This window comes from Acomys minous (assembly GCF_964271855.1).
Source record: "Acomys minous genome assembly, chromosome: 6".
Taxonomy (NCBI): Eukaryota; Metazoa; Chordata; class Mammalia; order Rodentia; family Muridae; genus Acomys; species Acomys minous.
In genome coordinates, this window is record NC_140487.1 from 60,252,512 (window position 1) to 60,272,718 (window position 20,207).

At 56.1% G+C, this 20,207-nt stretch overlaps 1 protein-coding gene across 1 annotated transcript in view; it reads right to left on the minus strand.

The window, feature by feature from the left end:
- LOC311599964 (SCO-spondin-like) overlaps positions 1-20,207 on the minus strand; it is a 57,429-nt gene that overhangs the window by 8,054 nt on the left and 29,168 nt on the right. Inside the window, exons 55-87 of the mRNA XM_084786109.1 lie at positions 19,634-19,807; positions 19,194-19,358; positions 18,368-18,617; positions 17,083-17,129; positions 16,759-16,929; positions 16,299-16,430; positions 15,924-16,069; positions 14,107-14,201; positions 13,148-13,200; positions 12,767-12,973; positions 12,465-12,635; positions 12,294-12,373; positions 10,837-11,006; positions 10,265-10,311; positions 9,989-10,180; positions 9,694-9,864; positions 9,288-9,488; positions 8,924-9,020; positions 8,650-8,849; positions 8,132-8,217; positions 6,965-7,125; positions 6,576-6,799; positions 6,289-6,330; positions 5,980-6,135; positions 5,225-5,434; positions 4,875-5,042; positions 3,286-3,417; positions 2,942-3,188; positions 2,545-2,697; positions 2,405-2,451; positions 1,866-2,210; positions 1,230-1,397; positions 225-355 (exon numbers count right to left, since the gene is read on the minus strand). Of these exons, the coding sequence (XP_084642235.1) occupies positions 225-355; positions 1,230-1,397; positions 1,866-2,210; positions 2,405-2,451; positions 2,545-2,697; positions 2,942-3,188; positions 3,286-3,417; positions 4,875-5,042; positions 5,225-5,434; positions 5,980-6,135; positions 6,289-6,330; positions 6,576-6,799; positions 6,965-7,125; positions 8,132-8,217; positions 8,650-8,849; positions 8,924-9,020; positions 9,288-9,488; positions 9,694-9,864; positions 9,989-10,180; positions 10,265-10,311; positions 10,837-11,006; positions 12,294-12,373; positions 12,465-12,635; positions 12,767-12,973; positions 13,148-13,200; positions 14,107-14,201; positions 15,924-16,069; positions 16,299-16,430; positions 16,759-16,929; positions 17,083-17,129; positions 18,368-18,617; positions 19,194-19,358; positions 19,634-19,807 (5,039 nt within the window). The remainder of the gene's footprint in view (positions 1-224; positions 356-1,229; positions 1,398-1,865; positions 2,211-2,404; positions 2,452-2,544; positions 2,698-2,941; positions 3,189-3,285; positions 3,418-4,874; positions 5,043-5,224; positions 5,435-5,979; positions 6,136-6,288; positions 6,331-6,575; positions 6,800-6,964; positions 7,126-8,131; positions 8,218-8,649; positions 8,850-8,923; positions 9,021-9,287; positions 9,489-9,693; positions 9,865-9,988; positions 10,181-10,264; positions 10,312-10,836; positions 11,007-12,293; positions 12,374-12,464; positions 12,636-12,766; positions 12,974-13,147; positions 13,201-14,106; positions 14,202-15,923; positions 16,070-16,298; positions 16,431-16,758; positions 16,930-17,082; positions 17,130-18,367; positions 18,618-19,193; positions 19,359-19,633; positions 19,808-20,207) is intronic.

Here is a 20,207-nt window from a genome sequence, read left to right on the forward strand (position 1 = left end):
CAGTGCACATGTGTATTGCTGAGCCCATGTGTGGGATGGTGACAAGGTGGGGGAGAGGTTCCCAGCATGGAAGTGATGTGGTCCTAGAGAGAGGGGGATGGGCGTGTGGAGAGTTGGGCAGAGCATCCACTTGTGGTCCCTATGGGTGTCCTAGAGAAGGGAATGGGGGTGGTGGGTGAGTAGAGCATCCATTCCTGAGTGTCTCATCAGCTTCCGGAACCCACCTTGGGGCAGTAGCAGCCAGGCTGGCAAGGTGGCAGGTCCTGGCAGAGCCGACGGCTCAGATGTGTGGCACACAGCCCAGCACAGGGGGAGCCACACGACTGGAACTCAAAGGGAGGTGGGCAGCTGTCCTCTGAGGGGAGGAAGAGGAGTGATGGTGGAGGAACAGCCCACGGACACATCTCCCCACACAACCAAGAACACACCACGTGGTCCCAGTGACACTGTTAAAAGGTCAGTTGGTGACAGATAGAACAAGACTGTCCTTCTGTTGCCTGTAAGAAAGACCAGCACCCCCAACCCTTCCTCCTGGCTCCAGCTTAGCTCATGGGCCCCCAGAAAGGACTGTGATGACTGGGCTTCCGGATCCAGGACTCTGTATGGAGGAGTGACTGTGGGAATCAGGACTGTGGTGGCGGTTCCAGGGACAGGAAGGGAGGGCACAAAGGGACAAGATGAGGGGCAGCTTGAACAAAAGATAGGCAAGATACTCTGCCTCTGAGGGAGTGACAAGGGGATAAAAACACAGTGGAGAATGAACTCTGGTGCCCCATATTTGACCACGTCCCCTTGGTGGGGAGGCCTGGTGGCACTCAGAGGAAGGCTAAGCAGGCTACCAAGATGAGACTTCATAGCCTATGATCATATAGTGGGGGAGGAGGTCCCCCTCAGTCACAGTCATAGGGGAAGGGAATAGGGTGAAAGTGGGAGGGAGGGAGGAATGGGAGGATATAAGGGATGGGATAACAATTAAGATGTAATCTGAATAAATTAATTAAACTTAAAAAATTTTTTAAATTAAAAACAAAAACAAAAAACACAGGGAAGCCAGCAGCTGTCAGGCAGGAAATCACAGATATTGTGAGGAGTATAATTAGTGAGTGGGACAAAGAAAGCGTGACTGAGAAAGGGTCAGTGCAAACCCTAGGCATTTGTACCGTGGTCTGCAGGAGGATGCATGCCACTGCCCCCACTCATCTCCTTGACCTCTCATTCCTGGGCCTTACCTGAGCAGTTGCCAATGGCACATGGCCGGAAGTGGCCATCCAGCCGTGTACAAGGGGAGCCCTCTCCAGCCCGGCCAGGTGCCGACACCTGGTGTCGGTAACGCTGCTGTACCAGGACCTTACAAGAGCAGCGTGTCCAGCTGCTCCAGTCACTCCATGTGCAGTCCTCTAGAGATGGGCAGGGAAGTAGGCTGGGGGCTCCCACACCCTGTGCCCACACCCATCCCTACCTAGCTGGGACCTCCCACCTCATCCCCTGTGCCCACACCCATCCCTGCCTTAGCTGGGACCTCCCACCTCATCCCCTGTGCCCACACCCATCCCTGCCTTAGCTGGGACCTCCCACCTCATCCCCTGTGCCCACACCCATCCCTGCCTTAGCTGGGGACTCCCACCTCATCCCCTGTGCTCACACCCATCCCTGCCTAGCTGGAAAAAGGAAAGAGGAAGCCACTGGTTCTAAAAGCTGGGTGGATCCTCTCAAAGTAGGCAAAGAGAGCAAGATGACAAAGCGCTAAAGGGCATAAAGTAAGATGCTATGGAATGGCTATAGGGACAGTTCAGAGAGAGAACCTGGCACGAGCAAACATTTATCCCCTGAATTTTTGAAGGAAGAAACACAGGGGAACAGCTCACCTTGGCAGGGCCCTGGGTAGCAGGCCTGGGTGTCCAGGCGTGAGAATGTGTCATTACACATGGAGTCTTCTTTGGTTGGTGGACAGGTACAAGACCCAGATCGGGAGGCTAGGCCTGTGCCACAGCTGCGGGAACAGGGTCCCCATGGTCCCCAGGAGCAGGTCTCTAACAGCTGCAGGCACAGTTGCTGCCCACAATGCTGGATCTGGGTGTCGGGGCCCTGGCAAGGCAGGCCGCCGTGCCGAGGGGCTGATACCACGCAAGATCGAGTGCGAACCTGACTTCCACCTCCACACGAGACAGAGCAGTGGGACCAGGAAGACCACAGTGTCCAGCCTCCGGGCACTGCAGGAGGCAAGGGGAGGTTAGAGTAGTGGGGGGGGGAGCCAGAGGTTAGGCTGGGATCCCAGTGGCACAGAGGGTAGCATTGTGGGATGAGGGGGGTTGTCTGGGGGGGACAGAGAACATATAAGAGATGGCCTATAAGACATAAGGTCAGTAAAGGGGTGCTGAGGTGGGAGATGGGATGAAAACCAAACCTGCACACTCAATGTCTTTGCAGATCACTCCCTCTGGAGTGCAGGAGCTAAAAAAAAAAAAAAAAAAAAAAAAGAGCCTGGATTCAGGGTCTTGCTACCCAGCAGGACAGTGGGGTCACCCCTTCCTGGACTGTGCTTACCACTGCTGGCACTCTCCTTGCAGCCAGTTGTCCCCCAGGGCACGAAGGCGGGCTTCGTGTAGGCACAGGGGCGGGCAGGGTGCCTCAGGGCAAGGTTGGCTCTGCGACTGTTCTTTCTGACACTCTGGAGCCCAGGAGCCTGATGTGGAGGACCTGGGCACGGCCAGGGACAAAAGAAGGGACAGACAATGCATGCCCTACATGACCCTTCTGGCTTCCAGGAGGGGAAGGTCCAGGGTAAACATAAGGGTGGCTCAAAAAAGGCCTAGGTGACCAGCACAAACTGGGCCAGGACACAGGATGGAGCAACGTCACTGATGAAAGCAGGAAGCACCCAGGAATTCTGTCCAGAGAGGGACATACCAGGCAAGAGACCCTTTGTCACCCAGCTCCATACCTAAAGCGACTCCGTTGCCCTTGAGGTCCACATGAGTGACTGCAGGGACTCCAGGCAGACCAGTGGCTCCAGGCACAGTGGGCAGGAGGTGGGCAGGGCTGATTGGTGCAGGAGAGTTGCCCAGCCCGACAGGAACAGTTGTTGCAGGCATCCTGATGCTGGCTCCCTGGGGCCCACCTGCGGCCCTGGGCATCTGTGCATTCACAGAACCCAACTGGCACACAGCCACCATCCTGCTCCAGAAACCCTGTGGGGGGCGCAGCAGGTTGATGCTGGTATCTAAACCACACACCTCTTTTCCCACTGAGCTACCCTGGGGTGCCAGAAGGGTCTCTAGCATGTACCTTCAGAGCAGCGACAGCCCAACTGGCAAGCCTGGTCCTCCTCACACATGACTCCCTCCTGCAGGTCTGAGCAGCTGTGAGGGCAGCGGTTGGCACAGCTCACCAGCTCCATGCCTGATGGGCAACCTTCCTCTGTTGAGGTGGGGTGGGGTGGGCGGGGAAAAGCTCAGTGTCAGGAGATCCTGGGTGCTCCAAGACCCCTGTGGTTTGAATAGGTATGCGTCCCATAGACTCATGTGTTTGAATCCTTGGCCTATGGGGAGTGGTCTATGGGGAGTGGCCTATGGGGAGGGGCGTGGCCTCGTTGGGGGCAGTGCATCATGATTGGGGCGGGCTTTGAGGTCTCCTATGCTCAGGCTCTGCTTGCTCAGTGTGTAGTCTCCTTCTGCTGCCTTCAGATCAAGAGGTAGAGCTCTCGGCTCCTCCAGCACCGTGTCTGCCTGGTTCCTGCAGTGCTTCCCACCATGATTATGATGGACTAAACCTTTGAAACTGTAAGCCAACCTCAATTAAATGTTTTTTTCTTTATAAGAGCTGCCTTGGGGGCTGGAGAGATGGCTCAGTGGTTAAGGGCACTGACTGCTCTTCCAGAGGTCCTGAGTTCAATTCCCAGCCACCACATGGTGGCTCACAACCATCTATAATGTGATCTGATGCCCTCTTCTAGCCTGAAAGTGTATATGCAGGGAGAGCACTATATATATAATAATAAATAAATACATCTTTTTTTTTAATCTTAAAAAAAAAAGAGTTGCCTTGGTCATGGTGTCTCTTCAGAGCAATAAAACCCAAGCTAAGACAACCCCTCCCTCTTTCCTATCAGTGATTTCTAGAGCCTCCAGGGTCCATCCTGCCCCACCCCATATTAGTGTGAACTGAAACATTAGGGGCTTGGCAGAGCCCTGGAGTTAGGTTAGTCTAAGTACACAGAGAGCTCCTCTCACTTTGCATAAGTTCTCAGAACCTAGCGGGTCAGCCAACACATGCTGGTGATGGTAGACTACATTTGTGCGGCTCAGAAGCTAACATTCTCAGCTGGTGGCTCATGGCCCCTGGTCTGAAATGAGAGGCTGTGTGCAGTGTGAATGACCATCTCCTGACAGAGATGAGTCCCGGAGTAACCGAGACCCTTAAGGCTGGGAGCACTGACAAGAAGGGCCGAAGCAGAGAGAGGAAGGAGGAAGGGTTCAATTATAGTCTCTGGTCCAGTTTACATCTGGGAGAACCATATGCACCCTTTCACACCGCAGGCTCTCAGAAGCTTTGCCTGGGCTAGGTGGTTCTCCAGCAGCTAAGAGGGTAGGAAAGACTGGGAAGATGTGCTAGGGATGAGCCTGGTAGGTGGCAGACCTTTGCATCTCATCCTCAGCCACAAATTACCTAGATATACATAGGATGTCCCTGCTCGGTACCCATACCCAGCCATCCCTTCCCTGAAGATTTCTGCTTTCCTAAGTAGCCCGCAAAGCAGCAGCCTGCCTCCCTCTCCATCCCATGGGTACAGTGTGAAGGAAGTTAGAGGCGGGGGTGGAGAGAGCTTTGCAGAATTAAGCTCAGTAGGCAGGAAGTGGCAGTCACCACTGCAGTACCACACGGCATGGAATTGCAGGACCGGATGTGGTGCCTCTCCCCAACACAGGATGCTCCCCCATTCTTGGGCGGTGGACTTGAGCAGCTTCTGCTCCTCAGGGATCGGCCCCCTCCACAGCTGCGGTCACACCAGGACCAGGGACTCCAGCGGGACCAGCCCCCAGGCACTGTAAAGACGAAAATAAGTTCCATCAGGGTTTGGATCCAGCAGAGGTCCCATGTACCCCATGAGCCAGGGGATGACCGTGTCCCGGATCAGGAAGGCTAAATGCAAAGCACCAGAGCTTCTCAGGGGTGTGGCCAGGCAGGAGCCTGAAGCATACCACTCTTCGTCCCTAGCTCCCCTCACCTGGACAAGCACGCAGGTTGCAGAAACGGCGCTCCTGGTAGGCGGTCAGGATGTCAGGGCACCAGTGTCCACCAGGCCCAGGGGGGTGATACGCTCGTAGGCGGCGCTGCTGACCTACCCCACAGCTGCGGGAGCAAGGTCCCCATGGGGCCCAGGATGTCCAGGAACAATTCTCCGACACACAGTCAGGGCCAGGGCACAGGGGCAGCACTGCGGGATGAGAAAGATCTGGAGCCAGCAGAACCTGCCCCAGGCTCTCCTTCCTGTCCCCAGGCTCTTCTTCCTGTCCCCAGGCTCTCCTTCCTGTCCCCAGGCATTCCTTCCTGCCCCTGCTCAGGCTCAGGTTTCATCACCTGGGCCAGCTGTGGCCTCCTCCACACCCAGGGGCTCCTGTTCTGCACCAGACACTGATGGGTGTATGTGGTCTGGGCAGTCAATGTGCCTTTTCCCACCGGGGACAGAAATCCCTGACTCATGGGGCTTCTGGGGGATAGGGAACAACACCACAGAAAGTGGTTTGCGCTCCCAACATGCATCAGGGCTGAGGAACCTGCTAGAACTTGGCAGAGCTCAGAGCAGCTATTAGGGCTGGTAAAGCGAACAGGAGGCCTCGGGTCGGTCAGACACTGATCTGAGATTAGATTCGGTCCCTCGATCGTCCCAGGGGGAATCAATGTTGAGCCCTAGTCAAGGGTTTGAATGAATTGGTTGAAGGCTGTGATTATGGCCTCAGGGTTGAGCCCCCGGAGTCATACCTGTACATGAGGGTAGGTTGCACGGACGCTCTTGTGAGGAGCGCCCCACTGTACAGTTAGCCAAGCAGAGGCGAGTACGGCTGCGCCATGCCGGGTGAGCAGGGTCTGTGCAGCTGTGGGAACAAGGAGACCATGGAGACCATAGTCCCCAGCCACCTGTGGGAAGGAAGAGTGGAAAAAAGAGTGTTGTGGACTTTCCAATTAGTCAGCAAGGCTCTCCAGCCTCCCCAGGGAGTAGGGATGGGCAGGAAGGCTTGCTCTTGCCAGAGAAAGGCCATACAGGAGAGGTGCAGGGAGACTCAAGGCTACCTGCAGGACCTGTCACGGGCTCCACAGTAGCTTCTGCAGTCCCTGTGTAAAAGGAGACTCTGCTCAGAAGTGTTTCGGGGACCTGCAATATGCCCCACCAGCATCACACACACACAGTATGGAACATCTGATAAGACCTCTGGGAGTGCTGGCTGAGAGGTATTTCATGGAAGGAAGGAAAATCCAGAGATACCAGCAGGAATAAACAGACACAGGAGAGGACGAAGGCAGGCTGAGCCATACCTGGCCGGGCAGGTGTCTGCCTAGCTCCTTCCTGTTTCCCTTACCAGGGCATTCCGGGCTGAAGCAGTATTCCACGTCCTGAAGGGGCCCACGGCAACCCAGTCCACCAGGAACAAGTGTGGGATGCACACATTGGCGGGTGCGGGTGCGGGTACCCAACCCACCACAAGAGTGGGAACACGGGCTCCACATGCCCCAGGGACCAAAGCTGCCGTTGCCCCTGGAGCATCCCTCCAGAGAGCAAGACAGCTTCCCATGAACACAGGAGCTGGGAAAACACAAGCACGAGGTACCAGGCAAAGTGGCTAAGAAGGTGCATCCAGGCAAGAGGACAGAATGCAGGGTTCCCTATCTTCACCCACTGATCCCTCCTTCGGCTCCTCCCCCCCCCCCCCCCATCCTAGCCCAGTCCCTACCTTGGCAGTTCCCTTACCAGTTTCCACAGACTGTGTGGAGCATCTGGCCTGGGTGAAGCTCATCTCCAGGTCTAAGGGTCTGGCCCTCAGCTCCCAGGAGGGCTGGGTAGGCCCCGGGGGCATTGCTGGCCACCCTAAGCCCCTGCAGCAGCAAGACTGTCAACACACAGGGGCACTCCTGGATGGGTGAAGAGAAGGAGACTGTGACCTCTCCCAGGACGCTTCCTACCACTGGGTAGCTGTGTACAGCCTCTGATGAGACTTGGGGATAGCAAGAGAGAGGGCCTCGGCCTCAGGAGGCACTTCCTAGTACACATAGGACCGAGGGCCTGAGAGTCAGCCATCTTCTTATACAAAAAAGTTAGATGGACACAGGCAGGCATTGGCAGGGGCTCCAGGAGGACAGGACTCAGTGAGGCAGAGAGAGTCCTGCCAGGAATCAGAGGAGCCTAGATGTCTCAGTGTGAGTCCAACACTGGTGGTCAATGACCTCCTGACCTTAGAGCAGCCCTTCCTTTCTTGGACTCAGTGTCATCATCTCTTAGCAAATGGGGCCAGGAAGCATCTCAGGTTCTGGCTGGCGGAGGCCACTAGAATTAGGGATAGAATCCTGGAGCATCTATGTTGGGTTCGGTGGAGCAGAGGGAACACGTGCCTGCCATCTGTCCCCACAGCTGGAGACAGGGATCTGAGGCTAGGTAGGGTGAAGGTGTGGGGGGTCCTTTCCTTATCACGGCATGGCAGGGAAGAGAGGGGTCATGAAGATTCACAGCCCCTGACATAGAGGACAAGGTTGGTGGTCCATGTGCCATAGGCAGCTATGGGAGCCCAGCAGAAAACTGCCAGGAAGACTGAGTGCCACAGCAAGAGCGGTACCGAGCAGCATGTGGTCATGGTGGGTTAAAACTCTCACAGGTGGCCTTGACCTAGGAGCTCAGCTTGGAATAGAAGTTCCCATGCTGTCCCTAGGCAGCACATGGCCCCTGGGAAGCCAGGGACCCCCTGTGTAGTTGCCTCACTTCTACCTCCCTTTCTGGCCCCCTAATCTGATACCCTGTGTCAAGCAGCAAAGCCCTCTAGGGTTTGAGCTCTGCTTAAGGTCCCAGATTCCTTGGTGGCAATGAACTGCCGGATGCTGGGGACAGAGGGCACAGCCTCCGGCTCCTAGCCAGCTGAGTTCTCACCTTGACACAGGCCAAGTGGTGCTGAAAGGTGCCCTTGGGACAGTGGCATCCCTCCTCACAGTTCTCAGAGAAGCAGGCCACCTGTCCTGTGATGTGAGCGCAAGAGAAGGGGCACCCCTCGCCGGGCTGGCATCCACGGTATAATCGGCCAGCTGGGCAGCCTGTCTCTGAGACAACCACGGAGTCAGTGGCTTGTCTGACACCCTGTCCTCACTGCCTACCTCTGTGCCCACCTTCTCTATGGCCCAAAAGTCATAGTGTCCATCCCCTTTGCTGTGTCCCTTCCCCAAAGGCTCCTCCATGATCTGGCTGTTTCCTCCTTTGCTTGTTTGTGGCTAACAAGGGAAGAGTGGGTAACAGAGAGAGAGAGAGAGGGAGGGAGGGAAGGAGGGAGGGAGGGAAGAGAGGGAGAGAGAGAGAGAGAGAGAGAGAACTCTACAGGGACTCAGAGCCAGGGTCAAGGGACCTGATAGGACTCAAGGCTAAAGGATCATTGGGTAGAAGATGGCTGGACTCACCTCTGCAGACCTGGACGTGGCAAGCTCGGCTCTGTCGAGCCAGACCAGGGCAGGGGGGTCGGGCACAGTGCCTGGACCGTAGCTGCTCCCCTCCCCCACAGGAGACACTGCATTTCTCCCAGGGCCCCCAGGAGTTCCATATCCCAGGACCAGGGCAGCTGGGCACCTCATGGCACTGGAGGACACCTGCCACACAGGTGCTGGGGACAAGGAATGAGACTTCAGCCACAGGGCCTGGTCCACCTCCCTGAGGGCACACTCCCATCCTGCTTACCAGTTGTCGCAGGGCCCAGTCACCACCTCTCCAGGTTCAAGACTCTCCCAGGAGCTGAGTGTGGACCCTACTGACCGGCTCTGGTTCTCAGGAATCCCTGAAGGTCACAGGAGTAAGGGTGGAAACTACAGACAGCACAACACGCCCCCCCCCCACATCCTACACTCCCGCTTTATAGAACCCTTCCAACATTACCCACGTCCTAAAGGAAGGAAATGGGAACTCTCTAACCCAGTGTAGCCCAGGGCATGGGAAATGCAGGGCTTCCAATTCCCAACCTCTAGTCTGGACCTGGGCCCCACGGGGATGCTGGGGGGGAGGGGGGATGGCAGGGAGGAGGGCAAGGGAGGGAGGTACCACTGACCCATGGCTCTAGGCTGGAAGTGGCAGTGACAGTCATCTGGGAGCACGCAGAGCCCATCCTGGGAGAGCTGGCCTGGGGGACACCCACAGCCAGACTGGCAGCTCGCTGAGCCTGGCTGGCATGTACTGCTGGGGGACAGGTCCTGACAGGAGTGAGGACAGGGCTGCCCACAAGGTAAGAGTTCCTGGCCCCCTCCACAGTCTAGGGAGAGAGAGTGGGTGAGTGGGAGAAAGCATTAAGGAGCTATTCCAAGAGGTAAGAGCTTTGTGATGCCTACATTGACCTGAACCGCACCCAGAACCACAGGCGAGTAGCTTGAGGCTACCCTTTGAACAGTTCATGTGGTCGTCAGAGTCAACGTTAGCATTCCTCTAGACCCCTACCCGACGCCCCCCAAAGCCTTCACCTGTGCACAGGGCAGAAGTGTTCCAACAAGGGCGACTCTGTTGATGGCCTCCAGGACAAGGCCTGCCTCCATCAGAGACGGGTGGATGGCTGCACAGCCGATTCCGATGGGATCGCCCCAGGCATGCATCACAGGGGGACCATGGCCCCCAAGGGCTCCAGGCTCCATCCACTGTACCAAGGAGACAGAACCGTGTCTCTTGGGAGCCCCAGGAGGCCTTAGGTTATCAAGATGAGAACATATATTTGGAGCTTCTGGGACAGGGGCACAGGCCTCATGGGAGAGAACATCACACCTGGGCATGCAGTGGGGTTAGGGCAGGCTTCCATCTGATGCTGCACTCCTGTTTCCCCTGCCTCCTCAGGGCATGGGGCACCCCCATGCTGGGGAGCAGGGCAGACACAGGCCCTGGAGCGGGTCCTTGTTTGGCCTCTGCAGGGCTGGGAGCACGCTGTCCACTCTGACCATAGGCACCAGCCTCCAGGCACTGTGAATGGGAGGGTAGGCATTGGGTGTAGTTGATATAATCCTGAGGCCACTCTTCTCTCCTGCCCTGCAAGCTAGCACATACCTTGACAGGGCAGGTCTGTGCAGTTAAGTTTCCCTCCTATGCAGGTGCTAGGCAAGAGGAGAGCCAGGGGAGAAAGACGTCAGTTCAGAACGGCCTAGGCCACCACAAACTCATCTGGCTGCTGCTTCCTCCCTCTCCATCTTTGCACCTTCATGGTGTGGCTCATGCTCTTCTTCCTACTATCTTATGCTTCAGAAGCCTACCTGTCCCCTAAGCTGGCCTTCTGGGTTAGCACAACAGGTGTGCTGTATTGGGCAATGACAGCAGGTAACTTGCAGGTACTTAAGGGTGGGCAGCAGGAACAAACATCCTATCTGTTGTTTGTGCAGCTCAACTTCTTTCCTCCCCAGGAACAAATACTGAGCCCTCAGCAAATGGAAAGGGCTGCCTCAGTTTTCCCTCCCATTAAACAGGTGTCATGGAGCCTGCTCTGCATCTTCTCTAGGACAGGGGGTACCGAGTGTAACACTGCCTGAGCCCCCCCAGCCCAGGGTTTAGGTGCATAGACATCCAGCAAGCCTCTCTTGTCGGCATGCTGCCTCCTGCCCCAGGACTACCTCAGGGCCTCTCACCAGTGGTTACAGCCATCAGGCCTCATCAGCTGAGTGCCTGGACGGTGGCGCTTCCCAGTCAGCAGGTCCAGGCAGCTGCAGAGACTGGGCTGCACGCAGATGGCCCCATCAGCGCTCAGTACCTTGCCCGGAGGACAGTAGCAGCCCGGCTGGCAGTGCCACACACAGTGCTGGAGGGGGGTGGGGGGAGTCAGAGAGCAAGCAGGGGCGTTGGGAAGAATTCCAGACCAAGTTGGAAGGGCAGCAGGGTGGGTGTGATGGTTCATCTTGATTGCTAACTTGATTTACAGTCACCATGGAAATGAAAAAAATGCACCCCCTACGTGTGAGTGGTGGCATGCCATGGATTAGGGGCCTGGGCTGAGTAAGAGAGGAGAGCCTCATCCATCTGCCTCCTGACTATGGGTGTGATGTGACCAGCTGCCTCAGGCTCTTTCCTCTATACCTTCCCCAAAGCGATGGACTGAAAAAGCCCTTCTTTTCTGAAGTTACTTTTTGTCAGGTATCTTGTCCCTGCAACGAGCAAGGAGCACCGAGAAAATGAAGGGTGCCCAAGGGGAGAGAAAAGTGTGACTTTACAATTACTTCCTGATGAAGGGTAGGAAGGGAACCAGCATGCCACTGAAAAGAGGCTCCCAAGGGATGGAGGCTGGGGCCCTGCAAATGTGAAACCCCAGACCCTTAGGGGTTGCAGACTCAGTGTGGGGCTGTACTGATTGTCTGGGAACTGCGGCGTGGCCAGACCTCCCCAGCACTCAAGGAGCAGGTGCCTCAGAACACTGGATGACAAGGGAAGCTGTGTAGGAAAGACCTGGGAGCGGGCTTTGTCTGTGACAACTGGCAGCGCATATGGCACTCTAGGTGAGTTCTCCTGTTCCCCCTCTTCCTTCTCCTCACCTGTCTGGAGCCATCCCTGGCCTCCTGTGTATACAGGACCCGCCACACTCGGACCTTAAAGCACCATGTTCTTCTTCAGAGCTCTCATCATGTCTGTCTTCCTCCCCCTTCCCCGCCCCCGGCCCAGACTGTGGGATCACACAGATTCAGAGACCTTTGTCTGTGTTTGCTTCCATCTGTGTCTACAATGTCTGCGTAGGTGCTCAGAACACACACACACACACACACACACACACACACACACACACACACACACACACGCTTTGTACACCAAAATGTTTACAGCACTTAAGATGACATAGTGGGATGATTTCCCCTCCCACGTGTTTGTGCTGAGTTTGCAATGGCATTTTAATTTAGAAACATTGGCTGTCCTGAAGCCAAGGGCTGCTGGATTAGGTTGGTTTTCTCATTAGCAAGAGGGAGCAAGGCTGCACGGTTGTAAACCTAAACCCAGGGCCTCACCCATCCCCGCCAGGCTTTCTGCCCAATGTCAGCCAAGATGATTGTCTGATCATAGCCAAAGGTCAGATGGGAGTATCCAGGGAGCCCAGACTCACCACCAGGTCATCACAGGAGCGGGGACAAGGAGGGCCACAGGGGCTATACTCTGCCCCTTCAATGGTGCTGCAGTTGGTTACTGGGAGGATAAGATGGGCAGAGAGCACGTTGAGACTATGGCCTGCCTCCCAAGACTGTGCTCCTGGGCCCACCTCACCCTCAGCAGGTACCTGGGCATGGTTGAGTCTGGCAGGTCTCCCCCTGGGCCTGAGGTCCCTCACAGAAATCCCCCAGGCCTTGAGGAGGTGGCTGGTCACAGGCTCGGGTCCGGCTCCGCAGGCCTCCTCCACAGCTCCGACTACAGCCAGACCAGGGGCCCCAAGGACTCCAGTGCCCTGCTTCTAAGGGAACAGCAGAGGAAAGAGTACAGTAAGGGTTGGAGGTGCTGGAGGGAGCTGGCACAAAGATGAGGTACCCCAGAGATGGCTCACCCAGTGTTTCAGGGCAAGCATCAGCCTAAAGGACCACTTACGGTCACATCCTGGCAGGAGGCATGGCTCTTCCTCAGCTTCAGGGCCTGGGCAGAGGGTCGTGGGGGCAGCCACTGTGGTCAGCAGAGGCAGGCTGAGGGGCACCATACTGGGGGGCCTGGCACAGAAGCGGTGCCGGTGGCGGTGGGCAGGACTGCAGGAGGCTGAACACACACTCCATGGGGTCCAGGATGACCACGCAGGCTGGCCTTGGGGTGTATGGGGGACAGAAAGAATGTGAGAGGAGGAGGATGTAACGTGGGGAGCCACCATACCCCCTTCCGCCCCAGCTCTCTTGAGGCTTATCCCCTACCCCAGCCCAGCCCCATGGCTGCCTGGCATGGGAAGTGAGGGCACATGAGGGGTGAAGACACCTTTCTCACCTTCCTCACAAGGCCAGGAGCTACAGTTGGTGATGAGGCCGGAGATGCAGGAGCTAGAGGGAGAAGCAGAGCCTTGTGTGCTCCATGGGGCTACGTGATACACACAGAGCCTAGGCCCCAACTCTGCCCACTGCCCCGCCCCCGGACTTGCAAATGCAACCTTATTTAAAGATAAGGTAACTGTGTTAGTAAGGTTGTTTGGAGGGGGGGATGGTGTCAATCTGGTGTGACCTCTGTTCTTGTAAGGAAAGGGTATTTGGATGGTGACGTACACAGAGAGATGAGGGACAAGGGGAGAAGACAGCTATCTGCAAGCTAGAAGATGCCAGATTGGTACCAAAAAGGAGAGTTGAGACAAATGTGCCCTCAGTGCCCAAGAAACACCAGGTCTGCCAACACCCTGATCTAGGACATGTGTTGCCATCAATGACTGGTTTTCAAGGACCCTACCTCCAGAACACATGCATGTTTGTGTGCATGTGTATGTACTTGTGTGCATGTGTATATGTATGTGTATGTGCTTGTGTACATGCATGTATGTGTGTGCTTGTGCTCCTGTGTGTACATGTGTGTGTATATATATATATATATATGCATGAATATAGGTATGATATATTTTGTTACAACAATCATAGAAATGAACAGAGACATAGAAAAAGAAGACAGCTGATTGGTTTTTGTTGTTGTTGTTGTTTGTTTTTTTCATTACTTGAGATTTGACTGAGGTAAGCCCTCTGCCCCTGAGTATGTTTCCAGCCCCTGAGAGAAGACAGACAAGGACAGGTGGCTGGAGGGGTGCAGGCAGGTTCAGGGGCAGGGTTGGTCGGGCATCTCTTTGGCCGACTGGAGACAATATTGCCTGCTGCTGAAGAGAGACAGCCCAGTCAAACTGGGTCCTCGGAGATCACGGGGGTGGGGGGTTGGGGAGCCTGCAGAACTGGGAGGTGGGAGGGTCTTACCAATTCTCACATGGATGAACCACAACACTGCCTGGGGGATGAAGACGCCCCCTGTGGGCACAGGGGCAGTCCTGGGCAGGCACACACACATTGTTCTGGAATAGAAAGCCCTTTGTCATCCTGGCTCCAGCCTGCTGCAGTCAAAGCCAGAACTCAGTCTCCTAGGCCATCTCAACTGCCACCCAGACACATTCTATAGCGCGCTACACAGGTCCCCTCTCTCAGCAGGCAAGAGCAGAGCCTTAGCTCAGGGTCACATGAGGGCAGGGGCCCTCTCTTTCAGGAAGAAAATGACCTCCTCTCGTTGCAAGGCATGAGACTGAACTGTTAAGTGAAATCAACTGTGTGAGATATCCACTTTTCATAGGGACCATGTGATTTACACAATAGCGGAACACCCTCCAGCACGCCCCGCAACCATTTTCATTAAGGAATGCAGCTGTGTCCCTAGCCAGACCCAGTAGACAGCCCTGAGCAAGTCTAACTTATCCATTCCACTCACTTGACAACCCAGTCTAGGACCGAGCACTTAGTAGGTGTGTGCTCAGCACATGGCTGGTGGTGGGTAGGATGGCACACATTTGAGGGAGAAAAATGTGTAAATCCCTTTTTGGCCCACCACCACTTTAATAAACAAGAGAACAGCTGTCTAGGGTATCTGAGCAGCAGAGCTTTTCTCAGGCCACTGGCTATCTCTTCCCGGCAAACAATGGCCCCAAACCACAGGGCAGTCCCAGCTGTAGCCAGGTAGCCCAGCTGTAGCCAGGCAGCCCCAGCTGTAGCCAGGCAGTCCCAGCTGTAGCCAGGCAGCCCCAGCTGTAGCCAGGAAACCCCAGCTGTAGCCAGGCAGCCCCAGCTGTAGCCAGGTAGCCCAGCTGTAGCCAGGCAGTCCCAGCTGTAGCCAGGCAGTCCCAGCTGTAGCCAGGCAGCCCCAGCTGTAGCCAGGCAGTCCCAGCTGTAGCCAGGCAGTCCCAGCTGTAGCCAGGAAACCCCAGCTGTAGCCAGGCAGTCCCAGCTGTAGCCAGGAAACCCCAGCTGTATCCAGGCAGCCCCAGCTGTAGCCAGGTAGCCCAGCTGTAGCCAGGCAGTCCCAGCTGTAGCCAGGCAGTCCCAGCTGTAGCCAGGCAGCCCCAGCTGTAGCCAGGCAGCCCCAGCTGTAGCCAGGCAGCCCCAGCTGTAGCCAGGCAGTCCCAGCTGTAGCCAGGAAACCCCAGCTGTAGCCAGGCAGTCCCAGCTGTAGCCAGGCAGCCCCAGCTGTAGCCAGGCAGCCCCAGCTGTAGCCAGGTAGCCCAGCTGTAGCCAGGCAGTCCCAGCTGTAGCCAGGCAGTCCCAGCTGTAGCCAGGAAGCCCCAGCTGTAGCCAGGTAGCCCAGCTGTAGCCAGGCAGTTCCAGCTGTAGCCAGGAAGCCCCAGCTGTAGCCAGGTAGCCCAGCTGTAGCCAGGCAGTCCCAGCTGTAGCCAGGCAGTCCCAGCTGTAGCCAGGCAGTCCCAGCTGTAGCCAGGAAGCCCAGCTGTAGCCAGGTAGCCCAGCTGTAGCCAGGCAGTTCCAGCTGTAGCCAGGCAGTCCCAGCTGTAGCCAGGCAGTCCCAGCTGTAGCCAGGAAGCCCCAGCTGTAACCAGGAAGCCCCAGCTGTAGCCAGGCAGTCCCAGCTGTAGCCAGGAAGCCCCAGCTGTAGCCAGGAAACCCCAGCTGTAGCCAGGCAGTCCCAGCTGTAGCCAGGCAGTCCCAGCTGTAGCCAGGCAGTCCAGCTGTAACCAGGAAGCCCCAGCTGAAACAGGCAGTCCCAACTGTAGGCAGGCAACAGCGGGGATACTCACTAGCAGGAGCATCCCAGAGGGGCAGGAGCAGCCAGGATGGCAGGTCTGATTAGGCTCTCTAGGGGTGCTGAGATGGGCACAGGAGGCCGGGCCCTGGACACACTCCAGCCATTGCTGGCCCTTAGGACACACACCCGGCACTGGTCCTGTAGACACATGTGACAAAAGGGCAGCACAGTGTCTGCCCACTCAGCTTTCTCCCAGGATCCTAACACGGGAGAGACATCAGTTCTGGGTATTGCTGAGGTTGCCATGGAGGCTATACTGTTTTAAGGGACAGGCCTTGGGGACACGAGGGGTGGGGGTGGGGGGAGGCTGTTACAAGTCCTAGCTTGTTGGGAATGGGAACTAGAGTGGCCCCAAGGCATCCCTCACCTGCACAGGGCTGCAGGCTGCAGGTAGAGAACTCAACAGGGCTGTGCGGGCCACTGCCTTGAGTGCGGTTTCTGTAGCCACCACCACAGGGCACTGAGCATGGAGTCCAGGGCCCCCACTGCGCACCAGGGCCTATGGGTATCATTCAGGTCACTTAGGGTCACCATACTCAGCATACTTCCTTACCCAACCCAGATGTGCACAGACACCCCTTCCTTCTCACTCTGTCTCCCTTCACCTGCAGGATCACTTCCGCCTTGTGCCTTCAGAGAGGACGTGGGCTGGCCTCTAGAGAGCGTCTCTCTTGGGGAATGGACTAGCAAAGCCCCTAGGGACCCATCTCTTAGTAGCATCCCTTAGGGAGTCCCTTATATCACTCATAGGGTCCTGAGGAGTATTCCTGGCTTCTCTCTAGAAGGTTCTTTAAAGGAACTCTCAGGCCCTAGGTTCCCACTCTCACCTCGGCATGGCCTCAAACTGCAGAATTCGGCGTCTATGTTGGGACCTTGGCACTCGGCACCCCCATAGGCAGCGGGCGGGGCAGAGCCTGCTCTGAAGCGCCGTCGAATGCCCACATCACAGCTTTGGCTGCAGGGACTCCATGGAGTCCAGGGGCTCCAGCCACAGGCCACTGCCAGGGTAAGGGGACAGGTGTCTGAAAGCAGGTCAACTTGTCCTGGACCCTGGGTCTCCTGGGACATTACCAACACCCCAGGAGGCTATCTCCAAAGGGTTCAAAGTCTCCCATCGTCCCTGAATACTGACTACCACATGGAGGGACTACCTGGGCAGAGCTCTGAGGTGCACACCATTTCACCAGAGACACAGGTGCTGCAAAGAGAATGTCCAGTGAGCCCCCAACCAGTCCACCCAGCCCTTGCCCTTGAAGCATCGGATACCTGCCTCCAGGAGAGCTGGGCCACCAAATACACAACATGAAGTGCTGTGACTTCAGATCTCCCTCCCTCAGTGGGTGCTGTGATGGCCTAGGTAGGGTACTGTCCCTTTGTCACACCGTTTTACCAATAGATGCCCTTTCATGCTTTTGATTTCATGTGCACTTACTAAACAGCATTTGTACATGACTCTAAGTGACAGGGCTAGGTAGCGGCAATTTAGAAAGAGCTAGAATTCTAAAAGTGGATATATTTTGTGCTCTTCCATTTTTCTCCAGTGCATGTTTATTTGTCAAACACTGATGATTCAAAAAAAAAAAAAATCTAGCAGAAGAATCAAGAGAAAGGGGGAGGAACTATAAGAAAGGAACTGGGAGAGGCACCAGGAAATAAAGAGGAAAAAAAATAAAGAATGAAGACATCTGAGAAAATGGAAAGGGAAAAGGAGTGAGGGTGGGAGGATATTAGAGCGCCCTCTGCTGGCAAAACCTGGTGTCCGTTTTGAGAACCGTTTACTTCAAAGCAGAATCCGAGAGGGGTCTATGTAGAGAATTATACTCAAGAAAGAGAAACCCCTTCCAGAAGGGCTCACGAGCTTCTCAGTTGAGGAGCTATGACAACTGACAGGTGCTGTGTGAAGGTAAGTCCATTTCCTCTGAGGACATGGCCCCTGGTGGGCGGGCCATTCTCCAGAGGACGGTTCCACACCCGTGAGCATCTGTACAATAACATGAAGTCGGAGGGGGCTTGGGACAGACCTGGAAGTCATGAGGGGCAGGAGTGAGGATGAATAGGATCAAACTAATTACACGCATGTATGAACTTGTCAAGGAGACAAAGTATATTCTTAAAAAAAAAAAAAAGGAAGCCCTTCTTTATAGTTCTACACAGTGCTTCCAACTACCTGAAACCCAGTCTTCCCACAGCCAGACCGGGTGAACATATCTTGTAGATACCTGTGTTGTAGCCGGACAGCATCTCCTTCACTGCAGTCTTCGCAGGAACCATGTCCCGTGTGCGGTCAGCATAGTCAGCCCCCTGCCCTCTGACCCCTCACACACCGATGAGTACGTGTGTGAGAATCCACTTCTTCCTGACTCTGGAGAACAGCCCCTCCCTTCACACCACCTCTCCGTTGCCCTGTCGCCATCCCATCCTCCACTGGTAGCCTACCAGTTGTTGCAGTCCATGCGAGCCACTGCTCCCGGTGCATAGAGCTGCCCGTGCAGCTGGCAGGGGCACTGGCTACGGGGCAGGCAGCTAGCATTATGCAGGAAGAGGCCAGGGGGGCAGGTGCAGCTAGGGACACAGGAGCCGGTGCACTCCACCCCAGGGTCCTGCGCCAGGCACAGCTGAGGGCATGGACCCCCCTCCTTGTGGCACTGCTCTGCTGATCGGAACACCATGTTCCCTGGGCACTGGGCTAGATGGAAAGACAGAGAGGGTCTGAGCCAAGAGAGAAGGGATGCTGGCAAGGAGGGAATGCCTGGATGTAGTGATTGACAGGGCAGAGGTGAGGAAGTCCCTCCCCTCCAGTCCTCTCCCATTCCCTCCCCTTGTTCCAAAGCTTGGCATCGGCTGGCTATGAATGCTCTTGAAAACAGGACGCTAGTGTCTGGGCCAGGAGGAATGCCCAGAGGATGAGGGAGCAAAGAAAATAGCTTTCTCTGGGCAGACACTGCTCTCCTGAGTTTTTGCCTGGGAGTGGACTCTGCCTCCAAGGTCACATGACCTTATGAGGGACAAGTAAAGTGTGTGGCCCAGTGTCTGGTTCCCAGCAAGTGGGAGGAGGAGGGGATCTGGAGAGACACTGGAAATCCTAAAGGCTCCCTCTCACCACCACGCCCCCCCTGCACTCTACCCCCCCCCCCCGCCCGCCCACCGCCACCCGTGTGGCCTGTTCTGAAGCCAGATTTCAGCTGAGTGAGAAGAGAAGGCAGGGAAGATCCACGCCCAGGGTGGGCGCAGCCATCTGGAGTGTGTGGAAGGAGTGCGGCACCTGCGCATAGCTGCATGTTGCAGTCTCTGGTCTGAGTGTGGGGTCCTGGGCACGCAGGGTTCCCAGGAGCAAAGCCAGAGCAGCTGCGCCCACGAGTCTGGATGCCACCATTGCAGGAGGCTGAGCAGGTGGACCAGGGACCCCATAAACCCCAGGAACTTGGCACTGTCAGGAAGAACAGAGGCTGCAGTCACCGGTGGCAAGACACGGGCAGGGGAGGGAAGCATTTGGGATATTCCAAATAATGGCCACCAGGGTCTCCTGTTTGTAAGGAGACTTGGGGTGGGGTGGGGTGGGGTGGGGTGGGGGGTGGCTTAAGAACATCAACCAGGTTTATTCTTTCCTTTCCTTCCTGGGAGTTGGACAAGGTCAAGGGGTCATTCTCTCTTGTTCCTTTTCCCACTAAGGTTGCCAGCCACACAAGGAAGGTAGGGCTGTACCTGGGCACACAGAGGGGCTGCAGGGTTCCTCCTGGGTGGCTTCCCCAGGACAGAGTGTGTCCCTGGAACCGGGGCATAGCCGAGAACGCTGCCGCCAGCCAGGGTCTCCCCCAGGGACAAGGCAGCTCTGGGAGCAGGAGGACCAGGACGTCCAAGGTGTCCAACCTGGTATCTCTGGAAGGGAAGACAGTTACAGACATATTGTATAGAGACTCGGGACAGGCTGGCCAGAAGACTGGGGTCTGGGTCAGGTCTGAAACACCAAAAGGCAGTGAAGGCCAGGGTTAGCCCTACGACCCACTCTGCTATGAGAGCCCTAATCTGCAGCTCCACTTCTCAGCTTTCCTTAAGGCAGAACCTTCCATGGGACCTGGCTGAGCTCAGGCCCATGTCTCCTCATGGTTCAGCCAACAGTCCATAGTACATTGCCCATCCTCAGTCTCTCAGCCCAACTCTTCTAGATTTCTCTATGTGGGCAACCCTGGCGTTTCCTGTGATCTGTGACCACCTGTGTGAGATGTCACTCACTCTCCACTGACTCCAGGACTCAGTTTCCCCCACTCATTCCCTGCCA